This window comes from Geotrypetes seraphini, chromosome 11 (genome assembly GCF_902459505.1).
Source record: "Geotrypetes seraphini chromosome 11, aGeoSer1.1, whole genome shotgun sequence".
Lineage (NCBI taxonomy): Eukaryota > Metazoa > Chordata > Amphibia > Gymnophiona > Dermophiidae > Geotrypetes > Geotrypetes seraphini.
The window spans coordinates 78,464,896-78,484,369 of NC_047094.1; the positions used below are offsets into that span (position 1 = coordinate 78,464,896).

The 19,474-nt window shown below is 47.7% G+C and overlaps 1 protein-coding gene across 1 annotated transcript in view; it reads right to left on the bottom strand.

The window, feature by feature from the left end:
• The window catches only part of ETFB (electron transfer flavoprotein subunit beta), an 85,789-nt gene that overhangs the window by 54,399 nt on the left and 11,916 nt on the right, over positions 1-19,474 (bottom strand). Inside the window, exon 3 of the mRNA XM_033914527.1 lies at positions 7,626-7,784. Coding sequence (XP_033770418.1) covers positions 7,626-7,784 — 159 coding nt within the window. The remainder of the gene's footprint in view (positions 1-7,625; positions 7,785-19,474) is intronic.

Below are 19,474 nucleotides of genomic sequence, written 5' to 3' on the forward strand. Positions count from 1 at the left end.
ATGGTGAAAAACAGTAAAAGGTGGGTCGGCAACCAGTGCGTGTAGCTCACTAACCCTCCTGGCAGAAGTGATGGCAATGAGGAAAAGCACCTTCCATGTAAGAAATTTGAGTGAAGCAGAGGCAAGAGGCTCAAAGGGAGGTTTCATGAGGGCGGATAAAACCACATTCAGGTCCCAGACGACTGAAGGAGGCTTCAGAGGTGGTTTGACATTGAAGAGGCCTCTCATGAACCGGGAAACCAGTGGATGAGCTGTGATAGGTTTTCCGAGAATAGGCTCATGAAACGCAGTGATGGCACTGAGGTGGACTCTGATTGAGGTAGACTTGAGGCCAGCGTCGGACAGAGAGAGCAAATAGTCCAGTACAGTTTCCACCGCCAACGAGGTGGGATCGTGGTGATGCAGTAGACACCAAGAGGAGAACCTGGTCCACTTCTGATGGTAACATTGGAGGGTGGCCGGTTTCCTGGAGGCATCCAAAATGCGACGGACAGGCTGAGATAGATTCTCTGTAGAGATCAGCCCGAGAGAAACCAAGCTGTCAGGTGGAGCGAGGACAGATTGGGATGTAGTAGAGACTGATGCTGCTGCGTAAGTAGAGTAGGAAACACAGGAAGAGGAATGGGCTCCCTGGAGCTGAGCTGAAGCAGGAGGGAGAACCAGTGTTGGCGAGGCCACCGAGGGGCGATGAGAATCATGGTGGCTCTGTCCCGGCGGAGTTTGAATAACGTCTGCAACATCAGAGGCAGTGGAGGAAAGGCATAGAGAAACCGATCCGTCCAGTTGAGCAGGAATGCATCCGGGGCCAGACGATGAGGAGCGAAGAATCTGGAACAGAATTGGGGCAGCTGATGGTTGTGAGGAGCTGCAAAGAGGTCGACCTGAGGAGTGCCCCACCGAGTGAAGACGGAGGATCCAGGGTCCACTCGTGAGGTTGAAGGATGCGGCTGAGATTGTCGGCCAGGGAGTTCTGTTCGCCCTGGATATAGACAGCCTTGAGGAAGAGACTGCGGGCCGTGGCCCAGGTCCAGATGCGGATGGCCTCCTGACAGAGGAGGGGAGATCCGGTGCCGCCTTGCTTGTTTATGTAGTACATGGCGACTTGGTTGTCTGTGCACAGGAGAAGAACCTGAGGGCAGAGAAGGTGCTGGAAGGCCTTGAGAGCATAGAACATGGCCCTGAGTTCCAGGAAATTGATGTGATGTTGACGCTCCTGAGGGTCCAGAGTCCCTGGGTGCGAAGATCTCCCAGGTGAGCTCCCCACGCATAGGGGGAGGCATCTGTGGTTATGATCATGGAGTGAGGGGGTAGATGAAAGAGTAGACCCCTGGAAAGATTGGAGGAGTTCAACCACCATTGCAGAGATTGCTGAAGAGACGATGTCACAGAGATGGGATGAGAAAGAGGGTCCGTGGTCTGTGACCATTGGTTGGCTAGAGTCCACTGAGGAGTCCTGAGGTGGAGTCGTGCCAGAGGAAGCACATGGACCGTCGAGGCCATGTGGCCCAGGAGGACCATCATTTGCCGAGCTGGAATGGAGCAACGAAGGAGCACCTGACGGCAGAGGTGGAGCAGGGTCCGTTGGCGGTCCGAGGGGAGAAAAGCCCTCATCAGTGTGGTGTCGAGGACGGCTCCAATGAACTGAAGTCGCTGTGTGGAAAGCAGGTGCGACTTGGGGTAGTTGATCTCGAACCCCAGGAGATGGAGGAAGGAGATGGTGTGCTGAGTGGCTTGTAGCACAAGTGGAGACGTAGGTGCTTTCACCAACCAATCGTCCAAGTAGGGGAACACCTGGAGGTTGTGAGACCTGAGAAAGGCCGCTACCACAATAAGGCACTTGGTGAACACCCTGGGCGATGATGCGAGGCCAAAGGGGAGCACTTTGTACTGATAGTGATGGTGCTGTACCGGAAATCGGAGGTAGCGACGTGAAGTCAGATTGATCGGAATGTGAGTGTAGGCCTCTTTGAGGTCTAGGGAACATAGCCAGTCGTGTTGAGAAAGAAGAGGGTAAAGCGTGGCAAGGGAGAGCATTCTGAACTTTTCCTTGACCAGACACTTGTTGAGGTCCCTGAGATCGAGGATGGGACGCAGGTCTCCTGTCTTCTTGGGTACCAGGAAGTAGCGGGAATAGAATCCCTGACCCCTTTGGTCTTGGGGAACTTCTTCGATGGCATTGAGAAGAAGGAGGGATTGGACCTCCTTGAGGAGGAGGAGGGTTTGAGAGGAGTGAGAAGCAGACTCTACGGGAGGATTGTCTGGCGGAAGAGTCTGGAAGTTGAGGGAGTAGCCGTGGCGAATGATGTTGAGGACCCACTGGTCTGATGTGATGACCTCCCAACGGCTGAGAAAAAGTTGCAGGCGTCCTCCGATAGGCTGAAGAAGAGGTGACGCTGGTGAGAGACTGGCTATGTCCCGGAGAAAGGAGTCAAAAGGGCTGAGAAGGTTTTGACTGAGGGAGAGGCTTGGCAGGTTGATGAGATTGGGAGCGAGCTTGAGTTTGATGTTGCTGACGAGGTCGGCGAGGTTGTTGCGGAAGTGGATGGAGAGGTCTGGCTGAGAATCTGCGCTGGTAGGAAGACTGCTGTCTGTAGGGGCGAGCAAGCGGAGTCTTCTTCTTCGGTTTGATGAAAGTATCCCATCTGGTCTCGTGAGCCGAGAGTTTCTGGGTGGTGGAGTCTAGGGACTCACTGAAAAGTTCATCACCAAGACAAGGTGCGTTAGCCAGGCGGTCTTGGTGGTTAATGTCGAGGTCGGAAACTCTCAGCCAGGCCAGACGTCTCATGGCAACCGCCATGGCAGACGCTCGAGAGGTCAGCTCAAAAGAATCATAGATGGAGCGCACCATGAATTTGCGGAGTTGGAGCAGACTGGAAATTTGCTGTTGGAAAAGAGGGACCTTACGTTCAGGAAGATACTTTTGTAATGAAGAGAGTTGCTGAACCAGATGCTTCATGTAGAAGGAGAAGTGAAAGGTGTAATTATTAGCCCTGTTTGCAAGCATTGCATTTTGATAAAGGCGCTTGCCAAATTTATCCATCGTTTTGCCCTCTCTGCCAGGAGGGGTAGAAGCATAAACACTGGAGCCCTGGGTTTTCTTCAAGATGGACTCGACAAGAAGAGATTCATGGGGTAGTTGGGGTTTGTCAAACCCCGGGATAGGGATGACCCTGTAGAGACTATCCAGCTTTCTAGGGGCCCCCGGTACCGTGAGAGGGTTCTCCCAATTCTTATAGAAAGTTTCCCGTAAGATGTCGTGGACGGGTAACTTTAGAAATTCTTTAGGGGGTTGTTCGAAGTCCAGGGCATCTAAGAAAGCCTGTGACTTTTTAGAGTCAGATTCCAACGGAATAGAGAGAGCCGCTGACATTTCTCGAAGAAATTTGGTGAACGAGGATTGTTCAGGTTTGGAACCAGTATCGATTGTCGAGGGTTCCTCGTCGGTTGATGAAGCCTCATCGTCGGTACCGGGTTGGGATTCTTCCCAGAGGTCCGGGTCCCTGACGTCGGTGTGTATAGGACGGGACGGTGGTGTGGATGGTTCTGCGTGGCGAGTCTTAGAGAGAGATTTGCCAGAACGCATGGAGACGGTACCGGGGGAAGAAGAGCGGTGCCGGTCTCGGTCTCGGGGGGTTTGGTGTGGTTCCCGATGTCGGGGAGGAGCGGCATCAGAATGTAGTTGCACGAGAGGATTGATTGGTTCCGCCGAGAGCACCGGCATGGACGTGTTTAATGGTACCGATGGAGTCGATTCCGGTGGTATGGTGCGATGCTCGGGCCGGTCCGGTACCGGAAGAAGCGGGGCCAATATTGTTGGCAACAGGTGTTGTAGCTGTTGCTGTAGCTGCTCCTGCAATTGGGTTTGGAGTATGGCCGCTATGCGGTCGTCCAGAGGAGGCACCGGTACCGCTTTTTTCTTTGTCGGTACCATAGGTGCCGCTCCACGGCCCGGCAATGAGGAGGCCGATGACGAGGCACTCACCGAAATCGGGGCGGAGCGTTTACGGGGTCGGCGTGATGCCGGGAGGACCGGCGTCGCCGCTGTGGCAGGAGGACGCTCAAGGGAAGTGGAAGGCTTCTTAGCCGGCTTACCTGGCGCTATCGATCCCAAGGAAGGATCAGGCGGTGTCGAGGTAGTCGGTGCCGACTTTAGCGGCGCCGTCGATGGTGTGGCAGACTCCAGGGCAGATCCGGTACCAAAAAGGATATTCTGCTGGATCTGCCTATTTTTTAACTTACGTTTTTTAAGAGTGGCACAGCGGGTGCAGGTGTCAGCCCGATGCTCTGGACCCAGGCACTGTAAACACCAATTGTGCGGGTCAGTGAGAGAGATCGGGCGTGCACACCGCTGGCACTTCTTAAAGCCCGGCTGAGGGGGCATGAGTGGAAACACGGCCTCCGCAAAATCAAACCCGGAGGCCTGTATGTTGGCAACAGGCCCCGCCGGGGCCGGCCAGAAAAATAAAGGAAAAAACAAAATTAAGATTTTTTTTTTTTTTGAAACGAAAAAGGAACCCGAAGGGAAAAAGGCAAAAAAGGAAGAAAATTACGTGAGCGGGAAGGCAAAAGTAGGATATTTCAACAGCCGTTGAAAGCACATGCGTCTTCTTCGCTCCGCGGAAACGAAGAAACTGGGGACCACACTCTCCTCCGTCGAGCGGGAAGGCACCCGCACATGCGCGGTGCGGCCAACTAGAACTTTCTAGTTAAAAGTGTCCGTACCGAGGCTCCGTCGGTGACGTCACCCATACGTTAAGAATATGCTGCCTGCTTGTCCTGGGATAATACTATTTCTTAGGCTTATTTTTAATATACACATATTTATTTGGCTGCATAGTCTAATTTTCCTATATACTTTTATTATGTGATAACTCCCCATAGATTTATACAGTTTGTATTCCAGTCTCGTGTACCTTATTCTTTGTCTGTTCTATTTAAAGATGTATAATGCGGCTGCTATTATTGTAATTTAAAATTGCGAGATGTATCAACATATCTATTGATAATTGTCATTTATCTGTCTGTTCCATCAAAAGATGTATGATGCGTTTATTATCTCTGTATTTTAGATTCATGGCTGTGTGATGTACTAACATATCCATTGATAATTGTTTTTATTAATTATGATTTATATATTTCTTAATTTATTCACGTAATAACCTCTGCATGTAAGGGTTTTTTTACAGATACGTTACTACTTATTTTAATTATTTTATGGTAATGTTGGGTTTCAATTCATTGATGTACTTTATAGATACAATTTTTATGTAACGTTTGTCCTTTTTTTATTATTTTACATAAAACAAGATTTAATATGTCTTATAATATAGGGTTGACATCTGCATATTATCTTACATTTTTATGATCATTTTGCTTTTCTATTCTATAGCTGCTACCCTACAATTTTTTGTGACTTTTTTTGTTTTCCTTTTTTACCATGGTATGTATTTTATCTTCTGTTATTGTTAATGTATTTTTTCACACATCTATTTTTGTCTTTCTCTTGTTCTTTTCTTATGGGTCACGTTTTTCCATGTGTCTATCTCTGTCTCTATTTCTTTTTTACAGTTAGTAATGTATTTATTGTAATATTGATGTTCTTTATCTTACTAAGATCACTTATTCTGTTCTGCATGCAGTGCATTAAAATTGCATGCTATTGTAATTTCATTCTTTTTTAATTTATTTATTTTTTAATATGCATACTTGTCCTCTTGTATTTATCATTATTTTGGATAACATCGTTTAAACATTACCATGTTGTTTTTAAAACTTTTTTAACCTTTATTATGTGTATAACTGTTGTCTCATATTTTTTAATAATAAATTTTATATTATATTTGTGCCTAATAGGACCCCTGACGAAGGTTTGTCCGAAACACGGACCGTGTCGGGTCCCTTGATTGGTAAAAGGGTTTGCATATAATTATTTTGTCACAATAAATTTTGCCTACGTCTTATACAGATCTGCAGTTTTGTTTTGTTTGCTCTTGGTTGGTTTTCTACTGCAGGTTAGGTTGGGACCTCCCTTCTCTCCTTGTTTTGTTGCCTCTGGAAGAAAACATAAGGCCTTTCTCCATGTCAAAACGGACATCAAGATACTCAAGGGACTCTAGATGCAGCTGGCTCTTCTTCAGGTTGACAATCCAACCCAGATCTTGACATATAGTGAAGACGGTCTGAACCACTCTCTGCTTTGTCCCGTAAGGGCACTCTGATGAGCCAGTTGTCCATGTAAGGGTGGACCAGCTAATCCAGTTTGTAGAGGTGAGCCACCATTACAACCATCACCTTGGTGAAGGTCCAGGGGGGCTGTAGTCAGGCCGAATGAAGGGCCTTGAATTGATAAATGCTGCTCCAGGACATGAAACAAAAGGAAGTGCCTGTGGTCCAGAAATATTGGGATGTGGAGATACACCTCCGTCAAGTCCAGCACCGCCAGGAACTTCCCCAGTTGCCCTGAAGCAATGACTGACCGCAGAAAATGCAAAAATTACATGAAAAAGAAAACAGAGCAGATCAAAGTTGCTCCTGCAGGCTCGCTTGCAGCAGAAATAACTGACTGGGGGCAGCAGAGAGCAGGGAGAAGGAGGAGGTGCTGAAATCGGTATTCAGTACCTCCTGCAATGGACTCGTGGGAGTGGATACAAGACCCCTTGGTTCAGCATACCATCCCTACTACACTAGAATGATACATTATTACAATTAAGCAAGCTATGGATGCAGTGCTATACTATTATTATAACCATGCGCAAAATGTCTATCAATGGCACACAAAGTTGTGCACATGCCATTGATAGAATCAGAAGAATAGTGCGTACTATTAACTCTTTTTTTTTCTCATTTTGAATCAAAACACAACTTTTTGCCTGCATTATCTCTACTTATGTATCAAGATACCAGTCCATTTCCGATGTTTTGTGGTGCACTTTGTGGTTAAGCTTCACTTCAGAAATCTGAACTGCAAGGAAGATATTTCCAGGTCCCAGTTTTGCAAATGTGCATGATCCTTGCTTTCTCTCTCTAGCAACCAGATTTTCAAGTCAATGTAGCAAATACACATTTTGCAGGCACTAACATTTATGGAGCTTGTAGCTACTTGCATGATCTGCTAAGAAGTAGAAACTGCAAGAAAACTACATCTTTGGAATAAAATGATGAACTATGAACTATTTCTAAATGAGGTATATAAGGAGCGGAGACGGCCAAGGGAGGAAAAAATACCCTCCAACATGAGATGTCTACACAGGAGACCATCAAACAGTAGAGGCACTCAAAGAGACCCATAGAGTATCTTATCTGTTTGTGATTAAATACTTAATTATTTGGACCCCTAACAGACACATCACCAAAACACAGCCATCCTAAGTCAGACACTCTCTGATGAGAAATTGTGACAAAGTTTTGTTTCAACTGTATGAAGGTCTCTTGTGTGAACAACTTTTACTGTCTTCGCCCTTGGCTGCCTCTGCTTATTATAGACCTGTATATTGCTGTGGAACACTGCTCTTCTATTCCAAAATGAGATAAACAGCAGACTCATAGGCTTTGTGTTTTTTTGTAGCCAACCCTTAGGTCTGTCAGTAAGTAACGTTAATAAATGCAGATGCAGAATCAGAGCTGACCTGTTTCCCCAGTAGCACCAGGTTGACATTCTCCTTTTTAGCGAGAGCTGCAAGGATCTTGGAGACCTGAAAGGGGCCGAGGCTTTCGTAGTCCTTGCCTGAGACATCCACGTGAATCCCCCGATCAGCTCCCATGGCCAGGGCTGTACGGATGGTTTCCTAACAAAAGACACACATGTACACATACTTTTTATTGTATAGTCAGCATGGAGGTCGAAGCAAGAAATGTGTTCTCAGGAAACCTGGAACTCTTAGGCCAAGGCTGAGAAAGATTAGATTCTTGATAAGATTCTTCCTTGTAGATGTGTCTAGTAGTTCTGAACCTTAGGGTTATACATCTGAATCCGCAAGTTGCTTACAGAATGATATCACTCATCTTTCAACTCTTGTCCCCTTCCCAGTAGGCCTGCTCCTGTCCCCTCAGTTTGTTCATAAATAGTCAAGAACCACTGTAATGGAAGATATCACTAAAAATAGGGCAACGGGGAGAACTCCAACACTATACTTCTATTCTGCTGTGAAACAAGTATAACATGTGTGCAAGCGGCACTAACATTTATGGAGCTCGTAGCTACTCGCATGATCTGCTAAGAAGTAGAAACACAAAATATCTTTTTTTTTTTTGGGGGGGGGGAGGAATTCAGCTTAGCTGAAAGATGGAGAAATTCTTCAGTCAGATAGACTGAAATTAAGGCCAAAGGCAGGCAAAGCCCACTCACAGGGTGGGACTTCAGGACTACTAGACCTATCTACAAGAAAGAAGATTATTGAGATAAGAACCTAATCTTTCTTTCTAGTGCAATGTGTCTAGTAGTCCTGAACGCTAGGGACATACCAAAGCAGTCCCCTGAATCTAGGGTGGGACAACTGACCCTGCTTTTAATACTGAGGACCCAAAAGCAGTATCCTTCCTGGCTGCCAAGTCTACTCTATAGAACCTAGTAAAGAGTAGATCATGTTGCTGCTCTACAAATCTCCATGAGGCAAACCACCCGGGCCTCTCTGCCCATGAGGTTGCCACCCCTCTGGAGGAGTATGCCTTCAATGCAATTGTTGGCTGCTTACAACAGCCCACATACATTGAAGAAATTGTCATTTTAATCCATCTGGAGATAGAGGCCTTGGATACAGACCTGCTTTTCTTAGTATGACTGGTCAACACAAAAAGGAGATCAGAGACTCGAAACTCATTGGTAACTTCAAAGTAGCACTCTCCTGACATCTAGCAAAAGCAATATTTTGTCCTTTTCCTTTAACCTCGTAGGCTGAAAGATGGGCAAATGGGCTTACTGATTGACATGGAAGACAATGACATGGAAGATGGAGACTACTTTCAGTAGAAAGGACGGAACCATGTGTAAGGAAAGCCCTGCTTCCATAATCTTAAGAAAGGACTCCCTGCAAGAGAGCTTGTAACTCAGACTTGTCTCACTGATGTAATCACTACCAAGAACAGCGTCTTGACTGTCAGATCTAAGAAGGAAGTCTCCTGTAAGGGCTAATATAGGGCTCTACTGAGACCTTGCACAATGGTATTAAGATTCCAAGATGGGAACGGTAGATGCACTGGAGGGCGCAATCGGAGAACCCTTTTAAAGAATATTGCCATACCTGGGTGAGAGGCCAGAGATGCTCTCTCTCCCCGAGCTTGGAAGCATGAAAGGTCTGCTATCTGCATTTTCAGCTATCCGAATGACTGGCACTTCTTGTTCCTCTTGCAAAAAATTCCAGGACTACAGAGATCAGGGATTGAAAGGGCTCCACACTGATCTTAGCACACCACTCTCAGAAAGTGTTCCCCAGTGATCAATGACTAGTTCGTGATGTTGGGACACGAGGGAAAGAACGTGGTCAGAGTCACTGTGAAATGGAGTCTGGCAGAAATTCCAGCTGCTATTCATGCAGCAAATTAGATATTATGCTTGAGAGCGTTAATGCCTTAAACAGCCACCTAACCATGGGGTCTTCCACCTGGTCCAGGGCCACCACAGATTCTTGTCTGTTGGTCTCATGCAGAGAACCAGACTGCCAGGGAAACTGCATCCTGGGACAATAAGGGCAATAATCCTATTCAACATCTTTATAAGAGACTTGGCAGAAGGGCTTCGAGGTAAAATAACATTATTCGCCGATGACGCCAAACTGAGTAATGTAGTGGGCAAATGCACAACAGACGAAGATTCAGTGCCCGACAATATGATGCACGACCTACTCCTACTGGAGCGATGGTCTAGGACATGGCAACTCAACTTCAATGCCAAAAAATGCAAAGTTATGCACCTGGGCAACCAGAATCCATGCAAGTCTTATACCCTTAATGGCGAGATCCTAGCAAAAACGGTAGCAGAACGAGACTTGGGGGTAATCGTCAGTGAGGACATGAAGTCTGCCAATCAAGTGGAGCAGGCTTCGTCCAAGGCAAGACAAATCATGGGCTGCATACGAAGGGGTTTCGTCAGTCGTAAGGCGTAAGATAAAAAATGGAATTGCTAGGCTAAAAGATGCTGGGAACAAATATGTGGAGAGTGATGAGGAGAAAGCTAATGTGCTAAACAAATACTTCTGTTCTGTGTTCACAGAAGAAAATCCTGGAGAAGGACCGAGATTGTCCGGCAAAGTTACACGAGAAAATGGAGTAGATTCTGCGCCGTTCACGGAGGAGGGTGTTTATGAGCAACTTGAAAAACTGAAGGTGGACAAAGCGATGGGACCAGACGGGATCCATCCCAGGATACTAAGGGAACTCAGAGAGGTTCTGGCGAGTCCTATTAAAGACTTGTTCAACAAATCTCTGGAGACGGGAGTGATTCCTGGGGATTGGAGGAGAGCGGATGTGGTCCCTATTCATAAAAGTGGTCACAGGGATGAAGCAGGAAACTACAGGCCGGTGAGCCTCACTTCAGTTGTTGGAAAAATAATGGAAGTGTTGCTGAAAGAAAGGATAGTGTATTTCCTTGAATCTAATGGGTTACAGGATCCGAGGCAACATGGCTTTACAAAAGGTAAATCGTGCCAAACGAACCTGATTGAATTTTTTGATTGGGTGACCAGAGAGCTGGATCGAGGACATATGCTAGATGTAATTTATTTGGATTTCAGCAAAGCCTTTGATACAGTTCCTCATAGGAGGCTGTTGAACAAACTTGAAGGGCTGAAGTTAGGACCCAAAGTGGTGAACTGGGTCAGAAACTGGCTGTCGGACAGACGCCAGAGGGTGGTGGTTAATGGAAGTCGCTCGAAGGAAGGAAAGGTGACTAGTGGAGTCCCTCAGGGTTCGGTGCTGGAGCCAATCCTGTTCAATATGTATGTAAGTGACATTGCTGAAGGGTTAGAAGGAAAAGTGTGCCTTTTTGCAGATGATACCAAGATTTGTAACAGAGTAGACACCGAAGAGGGAGTGGAAAATATGAAAAAGGATCTGCAAAAGTTAGAGGAATGGTCTAATGCCTGGCAACTAAAATTCAATGCAAAGAAATGCAGAGTAATGCATTTGGGGATTAATAATAGGAAGGAACCGTATATGCTGGGAGGAGAGAAGCTGATATGCACGGACGGGGAGAGGGACCTTGGGGTGATAGTGTCCGAAGATCTAAAGGCGAAAAAACAGTGTGACAAGGCAGTGGCTGCTGCCAGAAGGATTCTGGGCTGTATAAAGAGAGGCGTAGTCAGTAGAAGAAATAAGGTGTTGATGCCCCTGTATAGGTCATTGGTGAGGCCCCACTTGGAGTATTGTGTTCAGTTTTGGAGACCGTATCTGGCGAAAGACGTAAGAAGACTTGAGGCGGTCCAGAGGAGGGCGACGAAAATGATAGGAGGCTTGCACCAGAAGACATATGAGGAGAGACTGGAAGCCCTGAATATGTATACCCTAGAGGAAAGGAGAGACAGGGGAGATATGATTCAGACGTTCAAATACTTAAAGGGTATTAACGTAGAACAAAATCTTTTCCAGAGAAAGGAAAATGGTAAAACCAGAGGACATAATTTGAGGTTGAGGGGTGGTAGATTCAGGGGCAATGTTAGGAAATTCTACTTTACGGAGAGGGTGGTGGATGCCTGGAATGCGCTCCCGAGAGAGGTGGTGGAGAGTAAAACTGTGACTGAGTTCAAAGAAGCGTGGGATGAACACAGAAGATTTAGAATCAGAAAATAATATTAAAGAGTGAACTAGGCCAGTTACTGGGCAGACTTGTACGGTCTGTGTCTGTGTATGGCCGTTTGGAGGAGGATGGGCAGGGGAGGGCTTCAATGGCTGGGAGGGTGTAGATGGGCTGGAGTAAGTCTTAACAGAGATTTCGGCAGTTGGAACCCAAGCACAGTACCGGGTAAAGCTTTGGATTCTCGCCCAGAAATAGCTAAGAAGAAAAAAAAAAAAAAAAAAATTTTTTAAATTGAATCAGGTTGGGCAGACTGGATGGACCATTCGGGTCTTTATCTGCCGTCATCTACTATGTTACTATGTTACTATGGAAGTCATTATGCCATTGTATAGATCCATAGTGAGGCCCCACCTGGAATACTGTGTGCAATTCTGGAGGCCGCATTATCGCAAGGATGTGCTGAGACTGGAGTTGGTGCAAAGAATGGCCACCCGGATGGTCTCGGGACTCAAGGATCTACCATACGAAAAACGGCTTGACAAATTACAGCTATACTCGCTCGAGGAGCGCAGAGAGAGGGGGGACATGATCGAGACGTTCAAGTTAGAGAATGACACGGTGAAAAAATTGGTCCCCGTCACCGCCCCGTCCCCGTCTCACCATCCCCGTCACCGCCCCGTCCCCGTCTCACCATCCCCGTCACCGCCCCGTCCCAGTCTCACCATCCTCTTCACCGCCCCGTCACCGCCACTGCCACCCCATTCACCGCCCCGTCACCGCCACTGCAATCCCATTCACTTTTCTTTATTTACGTATAAAGGAAACATTCTTTAAAACTTTAAAACTTAGTTAAATATTAGTTAATAACTATACAAAAACAAAACACGCAGAGAAAAAATTAATTAATATAAATTCTCAAAACTGACACATTTTGATCACTAAATTTAAAATAGTTATTTTTCATACAGTTTTTCAATCACTAATCTTCCACCACCCCTGGGGCTAGCAATGCAAAAACAAACACGACATGTACTTTAAATGCTTGCAATGTTAGCCTATATGGTAAGTAGACGCGGCCGCTGTACGTAATCGCGGCAAAGATCTCCCTGCCGTGATTAGCATAGTGACCGCGGCTACGGCTGCAAGTCTCCCCTCCCCCCAGCGATCACGGCAGGAGGGCACCCAACCCCTCCTGTAGACCCCCCCAACGGCCCTCCCGACAATCGCAGCAGAAGGGTACCCAACCCCTCCTGCCGGTCCTCCCAATGGCCTCCCCTAAGATCGCCGGCAGGAGGGTACCCAACCCCTCCTGCTGGACCCCCCCCAACGAACCCTCCCACCCCGGAACCCCCTTAGTCTTACTTTCCAAGTTGGACAGGACGGCTCCTCACACGTATGGCCAGCAGGCTTGCCTCCGTCCAAATGAGGCGGGCCCGCCCCTACCCTGCCCAACCCACAGGATCCTAGGGCCTGATTGGTCTAGGCACCTAAAGCCACTCCCGCTATAGGAGGGGCCTTAGGTGCTTGGGCCAATCAGGCCCTAGGATCCTGTGGGTTAGGCAGGGGAGGGGAGGGGCGGGCCCGCCTCATTTGGACGGAGGCAGGCCTGCTGGCCAGACGAGCGAGGAGCTGTCCGGTCCAACTTGGAAAGTAAGACTAAGGGTGGTGTTTCGGGATGGCGGGGTTTGTTGGGGGAGGGACCGGCAGGAGGGGTTGGGCACCCTCCTATTGGCGATATAGGGGGCCGTTGGGGGTGCCGGCAGGAGGGGTTGGGCACCCTCCTACCAGTGAGGGCGATCGTCGGGGGGGGGGGGGCGGGTTCTATTGGCAGGAAGGGTTGATCTGACAAATGAGGAGCACGGTGAAAACACAGGTAAATAGCGGTTCCTAGAAGGGGGGACATTGGCCTGCGGGGACAAATCTATTCACCGTTTTTGCGGTCGGTGAAAGGATTTGTCCCCGCGTCTGCGGCGATTTGCTAATGAGGTCACCATAACCCGCAGCCAAACCGCAGCCACGCAGCGGTTCGCTGCGGGGATCGCTCCCCGTGTCATTCTCTAGTTCAAGTATCTTATGGGCCGCATCGAGGCGGAGGAAGATATCTTCTTTTTCAAGGGTCCCACGACAACAAGAGGGCATCCGTTGAAAATCAGGGGCGGGAAACTACGAGGTGACACCAGGAAATTCTTTTTCACTGAAAGAGTGGTTGATCGCTGGAATAGTCTTCCACTACAGGTGATTGAGGCCAGCAGCGTGCCTGATTTTAAGGCCAAATGGGATCGGCACATGGGATCTATTCACAGGGCAAAGGTAGGGGAGGGACATTAAGGTGGGCAGACTAGATGGGCCGTGGGCCCTTATCTGCCGTCTATTTCTATGTTTCTATGTAAAACCAAAAGTGGATCTTGTTAACTTCCGAAAAATAATGAAAATGATAATGATGAAAAGTATATATTTTGATAAATCAGCCCCAAGAGTTTTGGAGAAAGGATCTCAGAAAGGTTGCTCAGACCTTCCATCCTCCCAGTTAAAGTCAGACTGGACCTTCTGATCCAGGTTTGGGTCCTCGCCTGCACATGGCACAGGCTGAGGCCTAGACCCCAGTACCACCACCTCTGTCTTGCCTTCAGCAGATAGGAACCCCGGCAGTTTAAATAAGCATTCCACATCAGGCTCACAAAATCCAGGGTGAAGCCTTGCACAGGGGGTCTCGATGACCCTGGCAGAACTCCCTGAAGATCCTCCTGGCCTCCATGGTGTTCTCGCATCTGCGCTTAGCCAAATTTCCTTCAGAGGGCTCTGGAAAAGGCGTCTTTCCCTGGAATTGAGAATCCTGCAGATCCCCAGCCCTGGAGGATTCGGAGGTGGCTGAGCCCAAGGTTCCCGCCTATCCCCCGTGGCACATGGACACTCCTTGGCCAATCCATCCAGCACAAACCTGGCATGATACAGGGGTAGAAAGGTCTGAGGGGTCCATCCCTATCTATTTTAAGCAAAATCAAGGAACTTTGAGCCAGTTTTGAGGCTTCAGGAAAAAAAAAAAAGTTTAAAATCCAAGATGGTCGGTGCTAGCGAAATCATACCAAAAATAGTCCAGGGGGAGGGGGGCTCTCCTGAAGTTCAAAAACTACTGGGAAAGGGGTTTTGGAGGAGGGGACCCTAGCTCTGTCCCCCAAAAACCCTCAAATTTCACTTTTCCAGGCCACCCCCCACAATTTTCCCCAAAGGCTATAATAGCCTTGCTCATTCTGTCATGTGGTGTCTGCCTGCCTGCGCTCAGAAGTGCAGTTGGAACAAACTGAGAAGAACTCTACCTGACAGATTCGCTGTACAAACTTGATCTTCGGGCTGCCAGTCAGACTTGGCCTCAATCGTCAGAAAAACTCTCTCGTCATTACAGGGGGAGGACCACGAAGCTAGCCTACTCATAATCCCAACCAAGCTGGGAAGGGGCCAAACAGCCTGCACTCAAGCTTCTGATTGATCAGGGATGTGAGCAGCAACTCAGGAGATTGCCCCCGAGCTCCAAAAATATTACAGCAGGCTTGACCCTATTAGTAGCAGACTTTTGCTGTGGAAGTCTGCGTCTTCTCCCAGGCAGAGGTCCTAACAAGACGAAACCTCTAAGCCTCAAACTTAAAATGACAGGAAAAATCCTGTAAATAAAACTGCAGAGCAGATCAACACATCTTAATAACTTGCTTGCAGAAGAAAAATTGAAGGGGCAGGAGCAAGTCTTCTGGGAAGAAAGCAGAGTTGAACGATGAGTGATAACATTCTGCAAGCAACTTGCGTGTTCAGATGCATAACCCTAGCATTCTGGACTACTAGACATGTTGCACAAGAAATAGGATTATGGAAAAGAAAATACCCTATACTCTGCACCATATTTTCTCACTTCAGTGACTGTTCAGAGTAGAAAAATGCATTTTTTTTCCAAAGCACAAAGCAGCTGTGTTACTCATTGAGCAACTTCTCACGCCTGCTCATCTCCCTAAAAAAAGAGGGAGATGCTTTCACTTTGTTGCAGCCACATCTACCCACACCAGTGAGCTGTGTGTGGGTCTCATTTCACAAATATAATAGTCATCCAGAAATGGCAGACATAGCTTTCAGGACCACTTTGGTTTGTGATGCAGAACCCAGAGATCTAAAGAATTATACAAGGAACAACAAGATATATGAAGAGACCACCCCCCTCCCCAATTCTAGTTAGTACAATAAAGCACAGTTACTTACCGTAACAGGTGTTATCCAGGGACAGCAGGCAGATATTCTTGACTGATGGGTGACGGCACCGACGGAGCCCCGGTACGGACAATTTTAGAGTGATTGCACTCTAAGAACTTGGAAAGTTCTGGCATGCCGCACTGCGCACGCGCGAGTGCCTTCCCGCCCGACAGAGGCGCGCGGTCCCCAGTTATGATAAGCCAGCTAAGAAGCCAACCCGGGGAGGTGGGAGGGACGCAAGAATATCTGCCTGCTGTCCCTGGATAACACCTGTTACGGTAAGTAACTGTGCTTTATCCCAGGACAAGCAGGCAGCATATTCTTGACTGATGGGTGACCTCCAAGCTAACAAAAAGAGGGATGGAGGGAAGGTTGGCCATTAGGAAAACAAATTTTGCAAAACAGATTGGCCGAAGTGTCCATCCCGTCTGGAGAATGCATCCAGACAATAATGAGATGTAAAAGTATGAACTGAGGACCAAGTAGCAGCCTTGCAGATTTCCTCAATAGGAGTGGAACGGAGGAAAGCTACAGATGCTGCCATTGCTCGGACTCTATGGGCCGTGACAGAACCTTCCAGTGTCAGTCCGGTCTGAGCATAACAGAATGAAATGCACGCTGCCAGCCAATTAGACAACGTACGTTTAGAAACAGGACGTCCCAATTTATTTGGATCAAAGGACAGAAAAAGTTGGGGAACTGATCTGTGGGGTTTCATACGCTCTAGATAGTAAGCTAGAGCCCTTTTACAATCCAAAGTGTGCAGAGCTTGTTCCCCAGAATGAGAATGAGGTTTTGGAAAGAAAACAGGCAGAACAATGGATTGGTTGAGATGGAATTCAGAGACAACCTTAGGGAGAAACTTTGGATGTGTACGCAGAACCACCTTGTCATGGTGAAAGACCGTAAAAGGTGGATCTGCAACCAGTGCATGAAGCTCACTGACTCTCCTGGCAGAGGTAAGAGCAATAAGGAAAAGTACCTTCCAAGTGAGAAACTTGAAAGGAGCGGTAGCCAAAGGTTCAAATGGAGGTTTCATTAAAGCGGAAAGAACCACATTGAGATCCCAGATAACGGGAGGGGCTTTAAGAGGTGGTTTCACATTGAAAAGACCCCGCATGAACCTGGACACCAGGGGATGAGCTGAGAGAAGTTTTCCATGGACCGGCTCATGAAAAGCAGCAATGACACTGAGGTGGACTCTGATGGAAGAAGACTTAAGGCCAGAGTCAGACAAAGAAAGCAAATAATCCAACAACGTCTCCACTGCCAGGGAAGTGGGATCCAGATGATGTAGAAGATACCAGGAAGAAAATCTCGTCCACTTCTGATGGTAACATTGCAGAGTGGCTGGTTTCCTGGAGGCATCAATAATGGAACGAACAGGCTGAGACAAAAGAGTATCATGAGAAGTCAGCCCGAGAGATACCAAGCTGTCAGGTGTAGAGACTGGAGGTTGGGATGTAGAAGGGTCTCCTGATGCTGTGTAAGCAGAGAAGGAAACAGAGGAAGAAGAAAAGGTTCCCTGGAACTGAGTTGAAGTAGAAGGGAGAACCAATGTTGCCTGGGCCACCTCGGAGCTATCAGAATCATGGTGGCTCGTTCCCTCTTGAGCTTGAACAAGGTTCTCAACATGAGAGGCAGAGGAGGGAAAGCGTACAGGAACAGATTGGTAGATAGCTTTCAGGAATAGATGGTGATTTATGGCTTAAGTCCAAATCTTCTGGGCTTCCTGGCATAAGAGGCGAGAGCCTGTCCCACCTTGTTTGTTGATGTAGTACATGGCTACTTGATTGTCTGTGCACAGTAGAAGGACCTGAGGAAAGAGAAGATGTTGGAAGGCCTTGAGGGCATAAAACATCGCTCTGAGTTCCAGGAAATTGATGTGATGCTTCTTTTCCTGGGCTGTCCAAAGACCTTGAGTCTGGAACTCGTTCAAATGAGCTCCCCATGCATAAGGAGAGGCGTCGGTGGTGATGACTAGTTGATGAGGAGGTTGATGGAAAAGAAGACCTCTGGATAGATTGGAGGATACCAACCACCATTGCAGAGATTAACGAAGAGATGATGTCACAGATATGTGTCGTGAGCAAGGATCCGTCGCTTGGGACCACTGAGTAGCAAGGGTCCATTGAGGAGTGCGCAGGTGAAGACATACGAGGGGTGTGACATGGACTGTGGATGCCATGTGACCCAAGAGTATCATCATTTGTTTGGCAGAGATGGAATGTTGAGGGAGCACCTGCTGACATAGAGACTGAAGGGTCTGAAGACGGTTGGATGGTAGGAATGCTCTCATGAGGAGTGTGTCCAGTATCGCTCCAATGAATTGAAGTCTTTGAGTGGGAATGAGATGAGACTTGGGTAGATTGATCTCGAATCCCAATATTTGTAGAAAGAGGATGGTTTGGTTGGTGGCCAGGAGAACTGCTTGAGCGGATGTGGCCTTGATTAACCAGTCGTCCAGGTAAGGAAATACCTGAAGGTGGTGAGAGCGTAGAAAAGCGGCTACCACAATAAGACATTTGGTGAACACCCTTGGAGAGGAAGCAAGACCGAAGGGTAGCACCTTGTATTGGTAATGACAATGATTGATCATGAAGCAGAGATACCGTCTTGAGGTTATATTGATCGGTATGTGAGTGTATGCCTCTTTGAGATCGAGAGAGCATAGCCAGTCGTCTTGATTGAGAAGAGGATAAAGAATGGCTAAGGAAAGCATCTTGAATTTTTCCTTTACCAGATGTTTGTTGAGATCGCGAAGATCCAGAATTGGTCTGAGATCTCCTGTTTTTTTGGGTACTAGAAAATAACGGGAGTAGAATCCCTGCCCCTTTTGATCTAGAGGAACTTCTTCTATAGCGTTTAGAAGGAGGAGGGATTGGACTTCCTGGATCAGGAGGGCAGATTGAGGACTGTTCAAAGCAGACTCTTTTGGCAGGCTTTGGGGCGGAAGAGTCTGAAAGTTGAGAGAGTAGCCGTGGCGGATGATGTTGAGGACCCATTGGTCCGAAGTGATAACTTCCCACCGGCTGAGGAACAGAGAGAGACGACCTCCTATAGGTTGAGGCAGGAGAGCAGATATAGGAGTATTGGCTATACTTTGGAGAATTAAGTCAAAAGGGCTGTGCCTTCTGCTGTGGAGGTGGCTTCACAGGCTGCTGTTGCTGCTGCTGTCTGGGAGGCTGACGTTGTTGCTGCCGCTGACGCCTGGGTTGCTGAGCTGTTGCTGGCAATGGGCGAGCTGTGAAGCGGCGTTGATAGGCTGACTTGTCTAAAAGGCCTTGTTGGGGGAGGCTTTTTCTTATTTTTAAGCAGGGTATCCCAGCGTGTCTCATGAGCCGAGAGCTTTTGAGTGGTCGAGTCCATGGATTCCCCAAAAAGCTCATCCCCTAGGCACGGGGCGTTGGCTAACCGATCTTGATGGTTAACATCAAGCTCGGACACCCGAAGCCAGGCCAGGCGACGCATTGCCACAGACATTGCTGTTGCTCTGGATGTAAGTTCGAAGGTGTCATA